This window comes from Oncorhynchus clarkii, chromosome 9 (assembly GCF_045791955.1).
Source record: "Oncorhynchus clarkii lewisi isolate Uvic-CL-2024 chromosome 9, UVic_Ocla_1.0, whole genome shotgun sequence".
Classification (NCBI taxonomy): domain Eukaryota; kingdom Metazoa; phylum Chordata; class Actinopteri; order Salmoniformes; family Salmonidae; genus Oncorhynchus; species Oncorhynchus clarkii.
In genome coordinates, this window is record NC_092155.1 from 35,907,833 (window position 1) to 35,927,941 (window position 20,109).

Genomic DNA, 20,109 nt, shown 5'->3' on the forward strand with positions numbered 1-20,109 from the left:
TGTAGAACTGTAGGTTTTTATTTAGTTACATGAATAGGTAGCGATCAGGTGACCACAGAGTGTTATATTGTAGTGGCTGATCAGGGTGAGGTCTAAACATTGTGGAGGGAAACATTGTAGCAAGCTGAATGTGTCCCATAACTGGAGCTGTCTGTTACAATGCATCACCTCGAGTTGTTGTAACCTATACGATTGGTTACAATGTTTCTCAGGCTTCTATAGATACAAAAGTATCATTTTGCTGAAAACTCCCAACAATAGTTGCAAGCTAGCTGCTACACATTCCTTGGATCTTTGAGCAAGTGAATGGAACATGTCATGAGATTGCGCTATCCAAATCATAGGCTAAACAAACAAAAATAGATTACGTTGATTACTTTGCCATAGTTGTATATGGAACCTCAGGTAAATATTTTTATTCCCGTGAGAGTGGAGTCTATGTCCAGGTTTTTAGAAGTTTGCTTTTTGATTGATAGACAGCTTCTGGTTGAATCAACCTTGAAATGCATCTGTTATCTGTAATCCAACATTCCAAACGGCTGTCAAATCGAGCTGTCTAACTACCTTTCTTTTGTCTTCAGTTTAAGATTGAAATGTGTTTGATTTGAAAAGTAAGTGGTATGATGAGCAATATTGCAAGTAAAATGTCATTTGCAATAATTAAAACTAGCAAGAAAAATGGATGCAGCTGTGCCATGGTAAAGTTGACAGCTCTCCAGCCACGTGCCTGCTGTTGACGGCCTTGTTTCCTTGAAATCTGCAAGACAACATGGCATAGCTTTTAGGATTTCACAGGGCTGAAGGCAATGGACACATTCTGTATTGTTTCCAACATAGACTGATTACTTTATGGACATAATACTACCCACTGGCATGTCTGTGTTTCAATAATGTTGGAGTCAGAGATGGCAAAAAGAAATTGGTGCAAAATTTACATCAGGGTGCATCATCTCCCCTCCTCTCTCCCTCTGTCTATCTGTCTCTGTGTGTCTCAGATGTAAGCTTGAACAGCTCCTGTCCCAGCAGTGGCCATCTGCACAATGGGGCTGGACTTTGATGTGAAGACTTTCTGCCACAACCTCCGGGCCACCAAGCCCCCTTACGAGTGCCCCGTGAAGACCTGTCGCAAGGTCTACAAGAGCTACAGCGGCATCGAGTACCACCTCTACCACTACGACCATGACAACCCAACGCCTGCGCAGGCCATGCCCCAGAAGAAGAGGAAGGGGCGCCCCCCTCGAGTGTCCCTGGTTGGGGACGGAGAGGGAGGGGTGGGAAAGGGAGGTGGGCTGGGGCTGGGCGGGCAGGGAGCGAACACCCCGGGGAGTCCTAACCGGTCTGAGCGCTCCCACTCCCCAGGCAGGGAGACGATGACCTATGCCCAGGCCCAGCGCATGGTGGAGCTGGAGATCCATGGACGCATCCACCGCATCAGCATCTTTGAGAACATCGACGTGGTGTCGGAGGACGACAGCGGGGCCGAAGACCCTCCATCCTCAGGTGGAGGGGGATGTGGGGGAGAGGCGTGTAATGGGGGAGAAAGCGGGGGAGGAGGGAGTGAGGCAGGTGGCAACGGCAAGGACAGGCATGACACCCCTGCTGCTAACGCAGGGAAGGCCACATCTAAGTCTGGGAAGCATAAGAGTAAAGAGAAGAAGAAGGAGGTATCATCGCACCACCAAAGTGCTTCCTGTGGCCCGGTGGTCAAACTGCCTGAGGTGGTATACAGAGAGCTGGACCAAGAGAGGCCTGATGCACCCACAAGACATTCCTCCTACTACAGGTCAGTCACAGTACCACACGACACTCATCCTTCTACAGGTCAGTCACAGAACCACACGACACTCATCCTACTACAGGTCAGCCACAGTACCACATGACACTCATTCTACTACAGGTCAGTCGCAGGACCACACGACACTCATCCTACTACAGGTCATTCACAGTACCACATGACACTCATCCTACCTCCGGTCAGTCACAGTACCATACGACACTCATCCTTCTTCATGTCAGTCACAGTACCACACGACTCTCGTCCTTCTACAGGTCAGTCACAGTACCTCACGACACTCATCCTACGACAGGTCAGTCGCAGTACCGCACGACACTCATCCTGCTACAGGTCAGTCACAGTACTACACGACACTCATCCTACTACAGGTCAGTCACAGTACCACACAACACTCATCCTACTACAGGTCAGTCACAGTACTACACGACACTCATCCTACTACAAGTCAGTCAGTCACAGTACCACACGACACTCATTTTACTACAAGTCAGTCACAGTACCACACGACACTCATCCTAATACAGGTCAGTCGCAGTACCACACATCACTCACCCTACTACAGGTCAGTCTCAGTACCACACGACACTCATCCTACTACAGGTCAGTCACAGTACCACACGACACTCATCCTACTACAGGTCAGTCGCAGTACCACAAGACACTCATCCTACTACAGGTCAGTCGCAGTACCACACGACACTCATCCTACTACAGGTCAGTCACAGTTCCACATGACATTCATCCTACTACAGGTCAGTCAGTCACAGTTCCACATGACATTCATCCTACTACAGGTCAGTCACAGTACCACACGACACTCATCCTACTACAGGTCAGTCACAGTACTACACGACACTCATCCTGATACTGGTCAGTCAGTCACAGTACCACATGACACTCATCCTACTACAGGTCAGTCACAGTACCACATGACACTCATCCTACTACTGGTCAGTTAGTCACAGTACCACATGACACTCATCCTACTACAGGTCAGTCACAGTAACACATGACACTCATCCTTCTACAGGTCAGTCACAGTACCACACAACACTCATCCTTCTACAGGTCAGTCACAGTACCACACAACACTCATCCTTCTACAGGTCAGTCATTCGCAGTAACACACGACACTCATCCTACTACAGGTCAGTCACAGTACTACATGATTCTCATCCTACTACAGGTCAGTCAGTCGCAGTACCACATGACACTCATCCTTCTACAGGTCAGTCTGTCACAGCACCACACGACACTCATCCTACTACAGGTCAGTCGCAGTACCACAAGACACTCATCCTACTACAGGTCAGTCGCAGTACCACACGACACTCATCCTACTACAGGTCAGTCACAGTACTACACGACACTCATCCTGCTACAGGTCAGTCACAGTACAACACAACACTCATCCTACTTCAGGTCAGTCAGTCACAGTACCACATGACACTCATCCTACTACAGGTCAGTCACAGTACCACACGACACTCATCCTACTACAGGTCAGTTACATTACTACACGACACTCATCCTGCTACAGGTCAGTCACAGTACAACACGACACTCATCCTACTACAGGTCAGTCACACACGACACTCATCCTACTACTGGACAGTCAGTCACAGTACCACACGACACTCATCCTTCTACAGGTCATTCACAGTCCCACACGACACTCATCCTACTACAGGTCATTCACAGTCCCACACGACACTCATCCTACTACAGGTCATTCACAGTCCCACACGACACTCATCCTACTACATGTCAGTCAGTCACAGTTCCACACGACACTCATCCTACTACAGGTCAGTCACAGTACCACACGACACTCATCCTACTACAGGTCAGTCACTGTACCACACGACACTCATCCTACTACTGGTCAGGTAGTCACAGTACCACATGACACTCATCCTACTACAGGTCAGTCACAGTACCACACGACACTCATCTTTCTACAGGTCAGTCACACACGACACTCATCCTACTACTGGACAGTCAGTCACAGTACCACACGACACTCATCCTACTACAGGTCAGTCACAGTACCACACGACACTCATCCTACTACAGGTCAGTCAGTCACAGTACCACACGGCACTCATCCTACTAAAGGTCATTCACAGTCCCACACACGACACTCATCCTACTACATGTCAGTCAGTCACAGTTCCACACGACACTCATCCTACTACAGGTCAGTCAGTCACAGTACCACATGACACTCCTCCTACTACAGGTCAGTCACAATACCACACGACACTCATCCTACTACAGGTCAGTCGCAATACCACACGACACTCCACCTACTACAGCTCAGTCAGTTACAGTACTACACAACACTCATCCTACTACAGCTCAGTCAGTCACAGTACCATACGACACTCATCCTACTACAGGTCAGTTACAGTACCACATGATACTCATCATACTACAGCTCATTCACAGTACCACACCACACTCATCCTACTACAGGTCAGTCGCAGTACCACACGACACTCATCCTACTACAGGTCAGTCACAGTACCACACGACACTCATCCTACTACTGGTCAGTTAGTCACAGTACCACATGACACTCATCCTACTACAGGTCTGTCACAGTAACACATGACACTCATCCTTCTACAGGTCAGTCACAGTACCACACAACACTCATCCTTCTACAGGTCAGTCACAGTACCACACGACACTCATCCTACTACTGGACAGTCAGTCACAGTACCACACACACTCATCCTACTACAGGTCAGTCAGTCACAGTACAACACAACACTCATCCTACTTCAGGTCAGTCAGTCACAGTACCACATGACACTCATCCTACTACAGGTCAGTCACAGTACCACACGACACTCATCCTACTACAGGTCAGTCACAGTAACACATGACACTCATCCTACTACAGGTCAGTCACAGTACCACACGACACTCATCCTACTACTGGTCAGTTAGTCACAGTACCACATGACACTCATCCTACTACAGGTCTGTCACAGTAACACATGACACTCATCCTTCTACAGGTCAGTCACAGTACCACACAACACTCATCCTTCTACAGGTCAGTCACAGTACCACACGACACTCATCCTACTACTGGACAGTCAGTCACAGTACCACACACACTCATCCTACTACAGGTCAGTCAGTCACAGTACAACACAACACTCATCCTACTTCAGGTCAGTCAGTCACAGTACCACATGACACTCATCCTACTACAGGTCAGTCACAGTACCACACGACACTCATCCTACTACAGGTCAGTCACAGTAACACATGACACTCATCCTTCTACAGGTCAGTCACAGTACCACACAACACTCATCCTTCTACAGGTCAGTCACAGTACCACACAACACTCATCCTTCTACAGGTCAGTCATTCGCAGTAACACACGACACTCATCCTACTACAGGTCAGTCACAGTACTACATGATTCTCATCCTACTACAGGTCAGTCAGTCGCAGTACCACATGACACTCATCCTTCTACAGGTCAGTCAGTCACAGCACCACACGACACTCATCCTACTACAGGTCAGTCGCAGTACCACAAGACACTCATCCTACTACAGGTCAGTCGCAGTACCACACGACACTCATCCTACTACAGGTCAGTCACAGTACTACACGACACTCATCCTGCTACAGGTCAGTCACAGTACAACACGACACTCATCCTACTACAGGTCAGTCACAGTACTACACGACACTCATCCTGCTACAGGTCAGTCACAGTACCACACGACACTCATCCTTCTACAGGTCAGTCACACACGACACTCATCCTACTACTGGACAGTCATTCACAGTACCACACGACACTCATCCTACTACAGGTCAGTCACAGTACCACACGACACTCATCCTACTACAGGTCAGTCAGTCACAGTACCACACGGCACTCATCCTACTAAAGGTCATTCACAGTCCCACACACACGACACTCATCCTACTACATGTCAGTCAGTCACAGTTCCACACGACACTCATCCTACTACAGGTCAGTCAGTCATAGTACCACATGACACTCCTCCTACTACAGGTCAGTCACAATACCACACGACACTCATCCTACTACAGGTCAGTCGCAATACCACACGACACTCATCCTACTACAGCTCAGTCAGTCACAGTACTACACAACACTCATCCTACTACAGCTCAGTCAGTCACAGTACCATACGACACTCATCCTACTACAGGTCAGTTACAGTACCACATGATACTCATCATACTACAGCTCATTCACAGTACCACACCACACTCATCCTACTACAGGTCAGTCGCAGTACCACACGACACTCATCCTACTACAGGTCAGTCACAGTACCACACGACACTCATCCTACTACTGGTCAGTTAGTCACAGTACCACATGACACTCATCCTACTACAGGTCTGTCACAGTAACACATGACACTCATCCTTCTACAGGTCAGTCACAGTACCACACAACACTCATCCTTCTACAGGTCAGTCACAGTACCACACGACACTCATCCTACTACTGGACAGTCAGTCACAGTACCACACACACTCATCCTACTACAGGTCAGTCAGTCACAGTACAACACAACACTCATCCTACTTCAGGTCAGTCAGTCACAGTACCACATGACACTCATCCTACTACAGGTCAGTCACAGTACCACACGACACTCATCCTACTACAGGTCAGTCACAGTAACACATGACACTCATCCTACTACAGGTCAGTCACAGTACCACACGACACTCATCCTACTACTGGTCAGTTAGTCACAGTACCACATGACACTCATCCTACTACAGGTCTGTCACAGTAACACATGACACTCATCCTTCTACAGGTCAGTCACAGTACCACACAACACTCATCCTTCTACAGGTCAGTCACAGTACCACACGACACTCATCCTACTACTGGACAGTCAGTCACAGTACCACACACACTCATCCTACTACAGGTCAGTCAGTCACAGTACAACACAACACTCATCCTACTTCAGGTCAGTCAGTCACAGTACCACATGACACTCATCCTACTACAGGTCAGTCACAGTACCACACGACACTCATCCTACTACAGGTCAGTCACAGTAACACATGACACTCATCCTTCTACAGGTCAGTCACAGTACCACACAACACTCATCCTTCTACAGGTCAGTCACAGTACCACACAACACTCATCCTTCTACAGGTCAGTCATTCGCAGTAACACACGACACTCATCCTACTACAGGTCAGTCACAGTACTACATGATTCTCATCCTACTACAGGTCAGTCAGTCGCAGTACCACATGACACTCATCCTTCTACAGGTCAGTCAGTCACAGCACCACACGACACTCATCCTACTACAGGTCAGTCGCAGTACCACAAGACACTCATCCTACTACAGGTCAGTCGCAGTACCACACGACACTCATCCTACTACAGGTCAGTCACAGTACTACACGACACTCATCCTGCTACAGGTCAGTCACAGTACAACACGACACTCATCCTACTACAGGTCAGTCACAGTACTACACGACACTCATCCTGCTACAGGTCAGTCACAGTACCACACGACACTCATCCTTCTACAGGTCAGTCACACACGACACTCATCCTACTACTGGACAGTCAGTCACAGTACCACACGACACTCATCCTACTACAGGTCAGTCACAGTACCACACGACACTCATCCTACTACAGGTCAGTCAGTCACAGTACCACACGGCACTCATCCTACTAAAGGTCATTCACAGTCCCACACACACGACACTCATCCTACTACATGTCAGTCAGTCACAGTTCCACACGACACTCATCCTACTACAGGTCAGTCAGTCATAGTACCACATGACACTCCTCCTACTACAGGTCAGTCACAATACCACACGACACTCATCCTACTACAGGTCAGTCGCAATACCACACGACACTCATCCTACTACAGCTCAGTCAGTCACAGTACTACACAACACTCATCCTACTACAGCTCAGTCAGTCACAGTACCATACGACACTCATCCTACTACAGGTCAGTTACAGTACCACATGATACTCATCATACTACAGCTCAGTCACAGTACCACACCACACTCATCCTACTACAGGTCAGTCGCAGTACCACACGACACTTATCCTACTACAGGTCAGTCACAGTACCACACGACACTCATCCTACTACTGGTCAGTTAGTCACAGTACCACATGACACTCATCCTACTACAGGTCTGTCACAGTAACACATGACACTCATCCTTCTACAGGTCAGTCACAGTACCACACAACACTCATCCTTCTACAGGTCAGTCACAGTACCACACGACACTCATCCTACTACTGGACAGTCAGTCACAGTACCACACACACTCATCCTACTACAGGTCAGTCAGTCACAGTACAACACAACACTCATCCTACTTCAGGTCAGTCAGTCACAGTACCACATGACACTCATCCTACTACAGGTCAGTCACAGTACCACACGACACTCATCCTACTACAGGTCAGTCACAGTAACACATGACACTCATCCTACTACAGGTCAGTCACAGTACCACACGACACTCATCCTACTACTGGTCAGTTAGTCACAGTACCACATGACACTCATCCTACTACAGGTCTGTCACAGTAACACATGACACTCATCCTTCTACAGGTCAGTCACAGTACCACACAACACTCATCCTTCTACAGGTCAGTCACAGTACCACACGACACTCATCCTACTACTGGACAGTCAGTCACAGTACCACACACACTCATCCTACTACAGGTCAGTCAGTCACAGTACAACACAACACTCATCCTACTTCAGGTCAGTCAGTCACAGTACCACATGACACTCATCCTACTACAGGTCAGTCACAGTACCACACGACACTCATCCTACTACAGGTCAGTCACAGTACTACACGACACTCATCCTGCTACAGGTCAGTCACAGTACAACACGACACTCATCCTACTACAGGTCAGTCACAGTACTACACGACACTCATCCTGCTACAGGTCAGTCACAGTACCACACGACACTCATCCTTCTACAGGTCAGTCACACACGACACTCATCCTACTACTGGACAGTCAGTCACAGTACCACACGACACTCATCCTACTACAGGTCAGTCACAGTACCACACGACACTCATCCTACTACAGGTCAGTCAGTCACAGTACCACACGGCACTCATCCTACTAAAGGTCATTCACAGTCCCACACACGACACTCATCCTACTACATGTCAGTCAGTCACAGTTCCACACGACACTCATCCTACTACAGGTTAGTCAGTCACAGTACCACATGACACTCCTCCTACTACAGGTCAGTCACAATACCACACGACACTCATCCTACTACAGGTCAGTCGCAATACCACACGACACTCATCCTACTACAGCTCAGTCAGTCACAGTACTACACAACACTCATCCTACTACAGGTCAGTTACAGTACCACATGATACTCATCATACTACAGCTCAGTCACAGTACCACACCACACTCATCCTACTACAGGTCAGTCGCAGTACCACACGACACTCATCCTACTACAGGTCAGTCGCAGTACCACAAGACACTCATCCTACTACAGGTCAGTCGCAGTACCACACGACACTCATCCTACTACAGGTCAGTCACAGTACTACACGACACTCATCCTACTACAGGTCTGTCACAGTAACACATGACACTCATCCTTCTACAGGTCAGTCACAGTACCACACAACACTCATCCTTCTACAGGTCAGTCACAGTACCACACGACACTCATCCTACTACTGGACAGTCAGTCACAGTACCACACACACTCATCCTACTACAGGTCAGTCAGTCACAGTACAACACAACACTCATCCTACTTCAGGTCAGTCAGTCACAGTACCACATGACACTCATCCTACTACAGGTCAGTCACAGTACCACACGACACTCATCCTACTACAGGTCAGTCACAGTAACACATGACACTCATCCTACTACAGGTCAGTCACAGTACCACACGACACTCATCCTACTACTGGTCAGTTAGTCACAGTACCACATGACACTCATCCTACTACAGGTCTGTCACAGTAACACATGACACTCATCCTTCTACAGGTCAGTCACAGTACCACACAACACTCATCCTTCTACAGGTCAGTCACAGTACCACACGACACTCATCCTACTACTGGACAGTCAGTCACAGTACCACACACACTCATCCTACTACAGGTCAGTCAGTCACAGTACAACACAACACTCATCCTACTTCAGGTCAGTCAGTCACAGTACCACATGACACTCATCCTACTACAGGTCAGTCACAGTACCACACGACACTCATCCTACTACAGGTCAGTCACAGTAACACATGACACTCATCCTTCTACAGGTCAGTCACAGTACCACACAACACTCATCCTTCTACAGGTCAGTCACAGTACCACACAACACTCATCCTTCTACAGGTCAGTCATTCGCAGTAACACACGACACTCATCCTACTACAGGTCAGTCACAGTACTACATGATTCTCATCCTACTACAGGTCAGTCAGTCGCAGTACCACATGACACTCATCCTTCTACAGGTCAGTCAGTCACAGCACCACACGACACTCATCCTACTACAGGTCAGTCGCAGTACCACAAGACACTCATCCTACTACAGGTCAGTCGCAGTACCACACGACACTCATCCTACTACAGGTCAGTCACAGTACTACACGACACTCATCCTGCTACAGGTCAGTCACAGTACAACACGACACTCATCCTACTACAGGTCAGTCACAGTACTACACGACACTCATCCTGCTACAGGTCAGTCACAGTACCACACGACACTCATCCTTCTACAGGTCAGTCACACACGACACTCATCCTACTACTGGACAGTCAGTCACAGTACCACACGACACTCATCCTACTACAGGTCAGTCACAGTACCACACGACACTCATCCTACTACAGGTCAGTCAGTCACAGTACCACACGGCACTCATCCTACTAAAGGTCATTCACAGTCCCACACACACGACACTCATCCTACTACATGTCAGTCAGTCACAGTTCCACACGACACTCATCCTACTACAGGTCAGTCAGTCATAGTACCACATGACACTCCTCCTACTACAGGTCAGTCACAATACCACACGACACTCATCCTACTACAGGTCAGTCGCAATACCACACGACACTCATCCTACTACAGCTCAGTCAGTCACAGTACTACACAACACTCATCCTACTACAGCTCAGTCAGTCACAGTACCATACGACACTCATCCTACTACAGGTCAGTTACAGTACCACATGATACTCATCATACTACAGCTCAGTCACAGTACCACACCACACTCATCCTACTACAGGTCAGTCGCAGTACCACACGACACTTATCCTACTACAGGTCAGTCACAGTACCACACGACACTCATCCTACTACTGGTCAGTCAGTCACAGTACCACATGACACTCATCCTACTACAGGTCAGTCACAGTACCACACGACACTCATCCTACTACAGGTCAGTCACAGTACTACACGACACTCATCCTGCTACAGGTCAGTCACAGTACAACACGACACTCATCCTACTACAGGTCAGTCACAGTACTACACGACACTCATCCTGCTACAGGTCAGTCACAGTACCACACGACACTCATCCTTCTACAGGTCAGTCACACACGACACTCATCCTACTACTGGACAGTCAGTCACAGTACCACACGACACTCATCCTACTACAGGTCAGTCACAGTACCACACGACACTCATCCTACTACAGGTCAGTCAGTCACAGTACCACACGGCACTCATCCTACTAAAGGTCATTCACAGTCCCACACACGACACTCATCCTACTACATGTCAGTCAGTCACAGTTCCACACGACACTCATCCTACTACAGGTCAGTCAGTCACAGTACCACATGACACTCCTCCTACTACAGGTCAGTCACAATACCACACGACACTCATCCTACTACAGGTCAGTCGCAATACCACACGACACTCATCCTACTACAGCTCAGTCAGTCACAGTACTACACAACACTCATCCTACTACAGGTCAGTTACAGTACCACATGATACTCATCATACTACAGCTCAGTCACAGTACCACACCACACTCATCCTACTACAGGTCAGTCGCAGTACCACACGACACTCATCCTACTACAGGTCAGTCACAGTACCACACGACACTCATCCTACTACTGGTCAGTTAGTCACAGTACCACATGACACTCATCCTACTACAGGTCTGTCACAGTAACACATGACACTCATCCTTCTACAGGTCAGTCACAGTACCACACAGCACTCATCCTTCTACAGGTCAGTCACAGTACCACACGACACTCATCCTACTACTGGACAGTCAGTCACAGTACCACACACACTCATCCTACTACAGGTCAGTCAGTCACAGTACAACACAACACTCATCCTACTTCAGGTCAGTCAGTCACAGTACCACATGACACTCATCCTACTACAGGTCAGTCACAGTACCACACGACACTCATCCTACTACAGGTCAGTCACAGTAACACATGACACTCATCCTACTACAGGTCAGTCACAGTACCACACGACACTCATCCTACTACTGGTCAGTTAGTCACAGTACCACATGACACTCATCCTACTACAGGTCTGTCACAGTAACACATGACACTCATCCTTCTACAGGTCAGTCACAGTACCACACAACACTCATCCTTCTACAGGTCAGTCACAGTACCACACGACACTCATCCTACTACTGGACAGTCAGTCACAGTACCACACACACTCATCCTACTACAGGTCAGTCAGTCACAGTACAACACAACACTCATCCTACTTCAGGTCAGTCAGTCACAGTACCACATGACACTCATCCTACTACAGGTCAGTCACAGTACCACACGACACTCATCCTACTACAGGTCAGTCACAGTAACACATGACACTCATCCTTCTACAGGTCAGTCACAGTACCACACAACACTCATCCTTCTACAGGTCAGTCACAGTACCACACAACACTCATCCTTCTACAGGTCAGTCATTCGCAGTAACACACGACACTCATCCTACTACAGGTCAGTCACAGTACTACATGATTCTCATCCTACTACAGGTCAGTCAGTCGCAGTACCACATGACACTCATCCTTCTACAGGTCAGTCAGTCACAGCACCACACGACACTCATCCTACTACAGGTCAGTCGCAGTACCACAAGACACTCATCCTACTACAGGTCAGTCGCAGTACCACACGACACTCATCCTACTACAGGTCAGTCACAGTACTACACGACACTCATCCTGCTACAGGTCAGTCACAGTACAACACAACACTCATCCTACTTCAGGTCAGTCAGTCACAGTACCACATGACACTCATCCTACTACAGGTCAGTCACAGTACCACACGACACTCATCCTACTACAGGTCAGTCACAGTACAACACGACACTCATCCTACTACAGGTCAGTCACACACGACACTCATCCTACTACTGGACAGTCAGTCACAGTACCACACGACACTCATCCTTCTACAGGTCATTCACAGTCCCACACGACACTCATCCTACTACAGGTCATTCACAGTCCCACACGACACTCATCCTACTACAGGTCATTCACAGTCCCACACGACACTCATCCTACTACATGTCAGTCAGTCACAGTTCCACACGACACTCATCCTACTACAGGTCAGTCACAGTACCACACGACACTCATCCTACTACAGGTCAGTCACTGTACCACACGACACTCATCCTACTACTGGTCAGGTAGTCACAGTACCACATGACACTCATCCTACTACAGGTCAGTCACAGTACCACACGACACTCATCCTTCTACAGGTCAGTCACACACGACACTCATCCTACTACTGGACAGTCAGTCACAGTACCACACGACACTCATCCTACTACAGGTCAGTCACAGTACCACACGACACTCATCCTACTACAGGTCAGTCAGTCACAGTACCACACGGCACTCATCCTACTAAAGGTCATTCACAGTCCCACACACGACACTCATCCTACTACATGTCAGTCAGTCACAGTTCCACACGACACTCATCCTACTACAGGTCAGTCAGTCACAGTACCACATGACACTCCTCCTACTACAGGTCAGTCACAATACCACACAACACTCATCCTACTACAGGTCAGTCGCAATACCACACGACACTCATCCTACTACAGCTCAGTCAGTCACAGTACTACACAACACTCATCCTACTACAGCTCAGTCAGTCACAGTACCATACGACACTCATCCTACTACAGGTCAGTTACAGTACCACATGATACTCATCATACTACAGCTCAGTCACAGTACCACACCACACTCATCCTACTACAGGTCAGTCGCAGTACCACACGACACTCATCCTACTACAGGTCAGTCACAGTACCACACGACACTCATCCTACTACTGGTCAGTTAGTCACAGTACCACATGACACTCATCCTACTACAGGTCTGTCACAGTAACACATGACACTCATCCTTCTACAGGTCAGTCACAGTACCACACAACACTCATCCTTCTACAGGTCAGTCACAGTACCACACGACACTCATCCTACTACTGGACAGTCAGTCACAGTACCACACACACTCATCCTACTACAGGTCAGTCAGTCACAGTACAACACAACACTCATCCTACTTCAGGTCAGTCAGTCACAGTACCACATGACACTCATCCTACTACAGGTCAGTCACAGTACCACACGACACTCATCCTACTACAGGTCAGTCACAGTACTACACGACACTCATCCTGCTACAGGTCAGTCACAGTACAACACGACACTCATCCTACTACAGGTCAGTCACACACGACACTCATCCTACTACTGGACAGTCAGTCACAGTACCACATGACACTCATCCTACTACAGGTCTGTCACAGTAACACATGACACTCATCCTTCTACAGGTCAGTCACAGTACCACACGACACTCATCCTTCTACAGGTCAGTCACAGTACCACACGACACTCATCCTACTACTGGACAGTCAGTCACAGTACCACACGACACTCATCCTACTACTGGACAGTCACAGTACCACAAGACACTCATCCTACTACTGGTCAGTCAGTCACAGTACCACATGACACTCATCCTACTACAGGTCAGTCACAGTACCACACGACACTCATCCTACTACTGGTCAGTTAGTCACAGTACCACATGACACTCATCCTACTACAGGTCAGTCACAGTAACACATGACACTCATCCTTTTACAGGTCATTCACAGTCCCACACGACACTCATCCTTCTACAGGTCATTCACAGTCCCACACGACACTCATCCTACTACAGGTCAGTCAGTCACAGTACCACACGACACTCATCCTTCTACAGGTCATTCACAGTACCACACGACACTCATCCTACTACTGGACAGTCAGTCACAGTACCACACGACACTCATCCTACTACAGGTCAGTCACAGTACCACACGACACTCATCCTTCTACAGGTCAGTCAGTCACAGCACCACGCGACACTCATCCTACTACAGGTCAGTCGCAGTACCACAAGACACTCATCCTACTACAGGTCAGTCGCAGTACCACACGACACTCATCCTACTACATGTCAGTCACAGTGCCACATGACACTCATCCTACTACAGGTCAGTCACAGTACTACACGACACTCATCCTGCTACAGGTCAGTCACAGTACAACACGACACTCATCCTACTTCAGGTCAGTCAGTCACAGTACCACATGACACTCATCCTACTACAGGTCAGTCACAGTACCACACGACACTCATCCTACTACAGGTCATTCACAGTCCCACACGACACTCATCCTACTACAGGTCAGTCAGTCACAGTACCACACGACACTCATCCTTCTACAGGTCAGTCACAGTACCACACGACACTCATCCTACTACTGGACAGTCAGTCACAGTACCACACGACACTCATCCTACTACAGGTCAGTCACAGTACCACACGACACTCATCCTTCTACAGGTCAGTCAGTCACAGCACCACGCGACACTCATCCTACTACAGGTCAGTCGCAGTACCACAAGACACTCATCCTACTACAGGTCAGTCGCAGTACCACACGACACTCATCCTACTACATGTCAGTCACAGTGCCACATGACACTCATCCTACTACAGGTCAGTCACAGTACTACACGACACTCATCCTGCTACAGGTCAGTCACAGTACAACACGACACTCATCCTACTTCAGGTCAGTCAGTCACAGTACCACATGACACTCATCCTACTACAGGTCAGTCACAGTACCACACGACACTCATCCTACTACAGGTCAGTCAAAGTACTACACGGCACTCATCCTGCTACAGGTCAGTCACAGTACAACACGACACTCATCCTACTACAGGTCAGTCACACACGACACTCATCCTTCTACTGGACAGTCAGTCACAGTACCACACGACACTCATCATACTACAGGTCAGTCACAGTACCACACGACACTCATCCTACTACTGGTCAGGTAGTCACAGTACCACATGACACTCATCCTTCTACAGGTCAGTCACACACGACACTCGTCCTACTACTGGACAGTCAGTCACAGTACCACACGACACTCATCCTACTACAGGTCAGTCACAGTACCACATGACACTCATCCTACTACAGGTCAGTCACAGTACCACACGACACTCATCCTACTACAAGTCAGTCAGTCACAGTACCACACGGCACTCATCCTACTACAGGTCAGTCAGTCACAGTACCACATGACACTCCTCCTACTACAGGTCAGTCGCAATACCACACGACACTCATCCTACTACAGCTCAGTCAGTCACAGTACTACACAACACTCATCCTACTACAGCTCAGTCAGTCACAGTACCACACGACACTCATCCTACTAAAGGTCATTCACAGTCCCACACGACACTCATCCTACTACATGTCAGTCATTCACAGTTCCACACGACACTCATCCTACTACAGGTCAGTCACAGTACCACACGACACTCATCCTACTACAGGTCAGTCACAGTACCACATGACACTCATCCTACTACAGCTCAGTCAGTCACAGTACTACACGACACTCATCCTACTACAGGTCAGTCACAGTACCATACGACACTCATCCTACTACAGGTCAGTCACAGTACCACACGACACTCATCCTTCTACAGGTCAGTCACAGTACCACACGACACTCATCCTACTACTGGTCAGTCAGTCACAGTACCACATGACACTCATCCTACTACAGGTCAGTCACAGTGCCACACGACACTCATCCTATTACTGGTCAGTTAGTCACAGTACCACATGACACTCATCCTTCTACAGGTCATTCACAGTCCCACACGACACTCATCCTACTACAGGTCATTCACAGTCCCACACGACACTCATCCTACTACAGGTCATTCACAGTCCCACACGACACTCATCCTACTACAGGTCAGTCACAGTACCACACGACACTCATCCTACTACAGGTCAGTCAGTCACAGTTCCACACGACACTCATCCTACTACAGGTCAGTCACAGTACCACATGACACTCATCCTACTACAGGTCAGTCACAGTACCACACGACACTCATCCTACTACAGGTTAGTCAGTCACAGTACCACACAACACTCATCCTACTACAGGTCAGTCACAGTACCACACGACACTCATCCTACTACTGGTCAGTCAGTCACAGTACCACATGACACTCATCCTACTACAGATCAGTCACAGTACCACACGACACTCATCCTACTACTGGTCAGTTAGTCACAGTACCACATGACACTCATCCTACTACAGGTCAGTCACAGTAACACATGACACTCATCCTTCTACAGGTCATTCACAGTCCCACACGACACTCATCCTTCTACAGGTCATTCACAGTCCCACACGACACTCATCCTACTACAGGTCAGTCAGTCACAGTACCACACGGCACTCATCCTACTACAGGTCAGTCAGTCACAGTACCACACTACACTCCTCCAACTACAGGTCAGTCACAATACCACACGACACTCATCCTACTACAGGTCAGTCACAGTACCACATGACACTCATCCTACTACAGGTCATTCACAGTCCCACACACGACACTCATCCTATTACATGTCAGTCAGTCACAGTTCCACACGACACTCATCCTACTACAGGTCAGTCACAGTACCACACGACACTCATCCTACTACAGGTCAGTCACAGTACCACATGACACTCATCCTACTACAGCTCAGTCAGTCACAGTACTACACGACACTCATCCTACTACAGGTCAGTCACAGTACCACATGACACTCCTCCTACTACAGGTCAGTCACAATACCACACGACACTCATCCTACTACAGGTCAGTCGCAATACCACACGACACTCATCCTACTACAGGTCAGTCACATTACTACATGACACTCATCCTACTACAGCTCAGTCAGTCACAGTACTACACAACACTCATCCTACTACAGCTCAGTCAGTCACAGTACCACACGACACTCATCCTACTAAAGGTCATTCACAGTCCCGCACGACACTCATCCTACTACATGTCAGTCATTCACAGTTCCACACGACACTCATCCTACTACAGGTCAGTCACAGTACCACACGACACTCATCCTACTACAGGTCAGTCACAGTACCACATGACACTCATCCTACTACAGCTCAGTCAGTCACAGTACTACACGACACTCATCCTACTACAGGTCAGTCACAGTACCATACGACACTCATCCTACTACAGGTCAGTCACAGTACCACACGACACTCATCCTTCTACAGGTCAGTCACAGTACCACACGACACTCATCCTACTACTGGTCAGTCAGTCACAGTACCACATGACACTCATCCTACTACAGGTCAGTCACAGTGCCACACGACACTCATCCTACTACTGGTCATTCACAGTCCCACACGACACTCATCCTACTACAGGTCAGTCACAGTACCACATGACACTCATCCTACTACAGGTCAGTCACAGTACCACACGACACTCATCCTACTACAGGTCAGTCAGTCACAGTACCACACGACACTCATCCTACTACAGCTCAGTCAGTCACAGTACTACACGACACTCATCCTACTACAGGTCAGTCACAGTACCACATGACACTCATCCTTCTACAGGTCAGTCACAGTACCACACGACACTCATCCTACTACTGGTCAGTCAGTCACAGTACCACATGACACTCATCCTACTACAGGTCAGTCACAGTGCCACACGACACTCATCCTATTACTGGTCAGTTAGTCACAGTACCACATGACACTCATCCTTCTACAGGTCATTCACAGTCCCACACGACACTCATCCTACTACAGGTCATTCACAGTCCCACACGACACTCATCCTACTACAGGTCATTCACAGTCCCACACGACACTCATCCTACTACAGGTCAGTCACAGTACCACACGACACTCATCCTACTACAGGTCAGTCAGTCACAGTTCCACACGACACTCATCCTACTACAGGTCAGTCACAGTACCACATGACACTCATCCTACTACAGGTCAGTCACAGTACCACACGACACTCATCCTACTACAGGTTAGTCAGTCACAGTACCACACAACACTCATCCTACTACAGGTCAGTCACAGTACCACACGACACTCATCCTACTACTGGTCAGTCAGTCACAGTACCACATGACACTCATCCTACTACAGATCAGTCACAGTACCACACGACACTCATCCTACTACTGGTCAGTTAGTCACAGTACCACATGACACTCATCCTACTACAGGTCAGTCACAGTAACACATGACACTCATCCTTCTACAGGTCATTCACAGTCCCACACGACACTCATCCTTCTACAGGTCATTCACAGTCCCACACGACACTCATCCTACTACAGGTCAGTCAGTCACAGTACCACACGGCACTCATCCTACTACAGGTCAGTCAGTCACAGTACCACACTACACTCCTCCAACTACAGGTCAGTCACAATACCACACGACACTCATCCTACTACAGGTCAGTCACAGTACCACATGACACTCATCCTACTACAGGTCATTCACAGTCCCACACACGACACTCATCCTATTACATGTCAGTCAGTCACAGTTCCACACGACACTCATCCTACTACAGGTCAGTCACAGTACCACACGACACTCATCCTACTACAGGTCAGTCACAGTACCACATGACACTCATCCTACTACAGCTCAGTCAGTCACAGTACTACACGACACTCATCCTACTACAGGTCAGTCACAGTACCACATGACACTCCTCCTACTACAGGTC

The 20,109-nt window shown here is 48.4% G+C and overlaps 1 protein-coding gene across 4 annotated transcripts in view; it reads left to right on the forward strand.

Moving 5' to 3' along the window:
- The window catches only part of LOC139416228 (bromodomain and PHD finger containing, 1), a 49,699-nt gene that overhangs the window by 5,010 nt on the left and 24,580 nt on the right, over positions 1-20,109 (forward strand). For 3 of the 4 annotated variants that reach the window (XM_071164645.1, XM_071164646.1, XM_071164647.1), the window contains exon 2: positions 996-1,783. In XM_071164645.1, coding sequence (XP_071020746.1) covers positions 1,041-1,783 — 743 coding nt within the window. In that variant the 5' untranslated portion in view covers positions 996-1,040. Of the gene's footprint in view, positions 1-995; positions 1,784-2,049; positions 2,126-20,109 lie in introns of those variants that run through there. The other variant, XM_071164648.1, reaches the window with a different exon arrangement.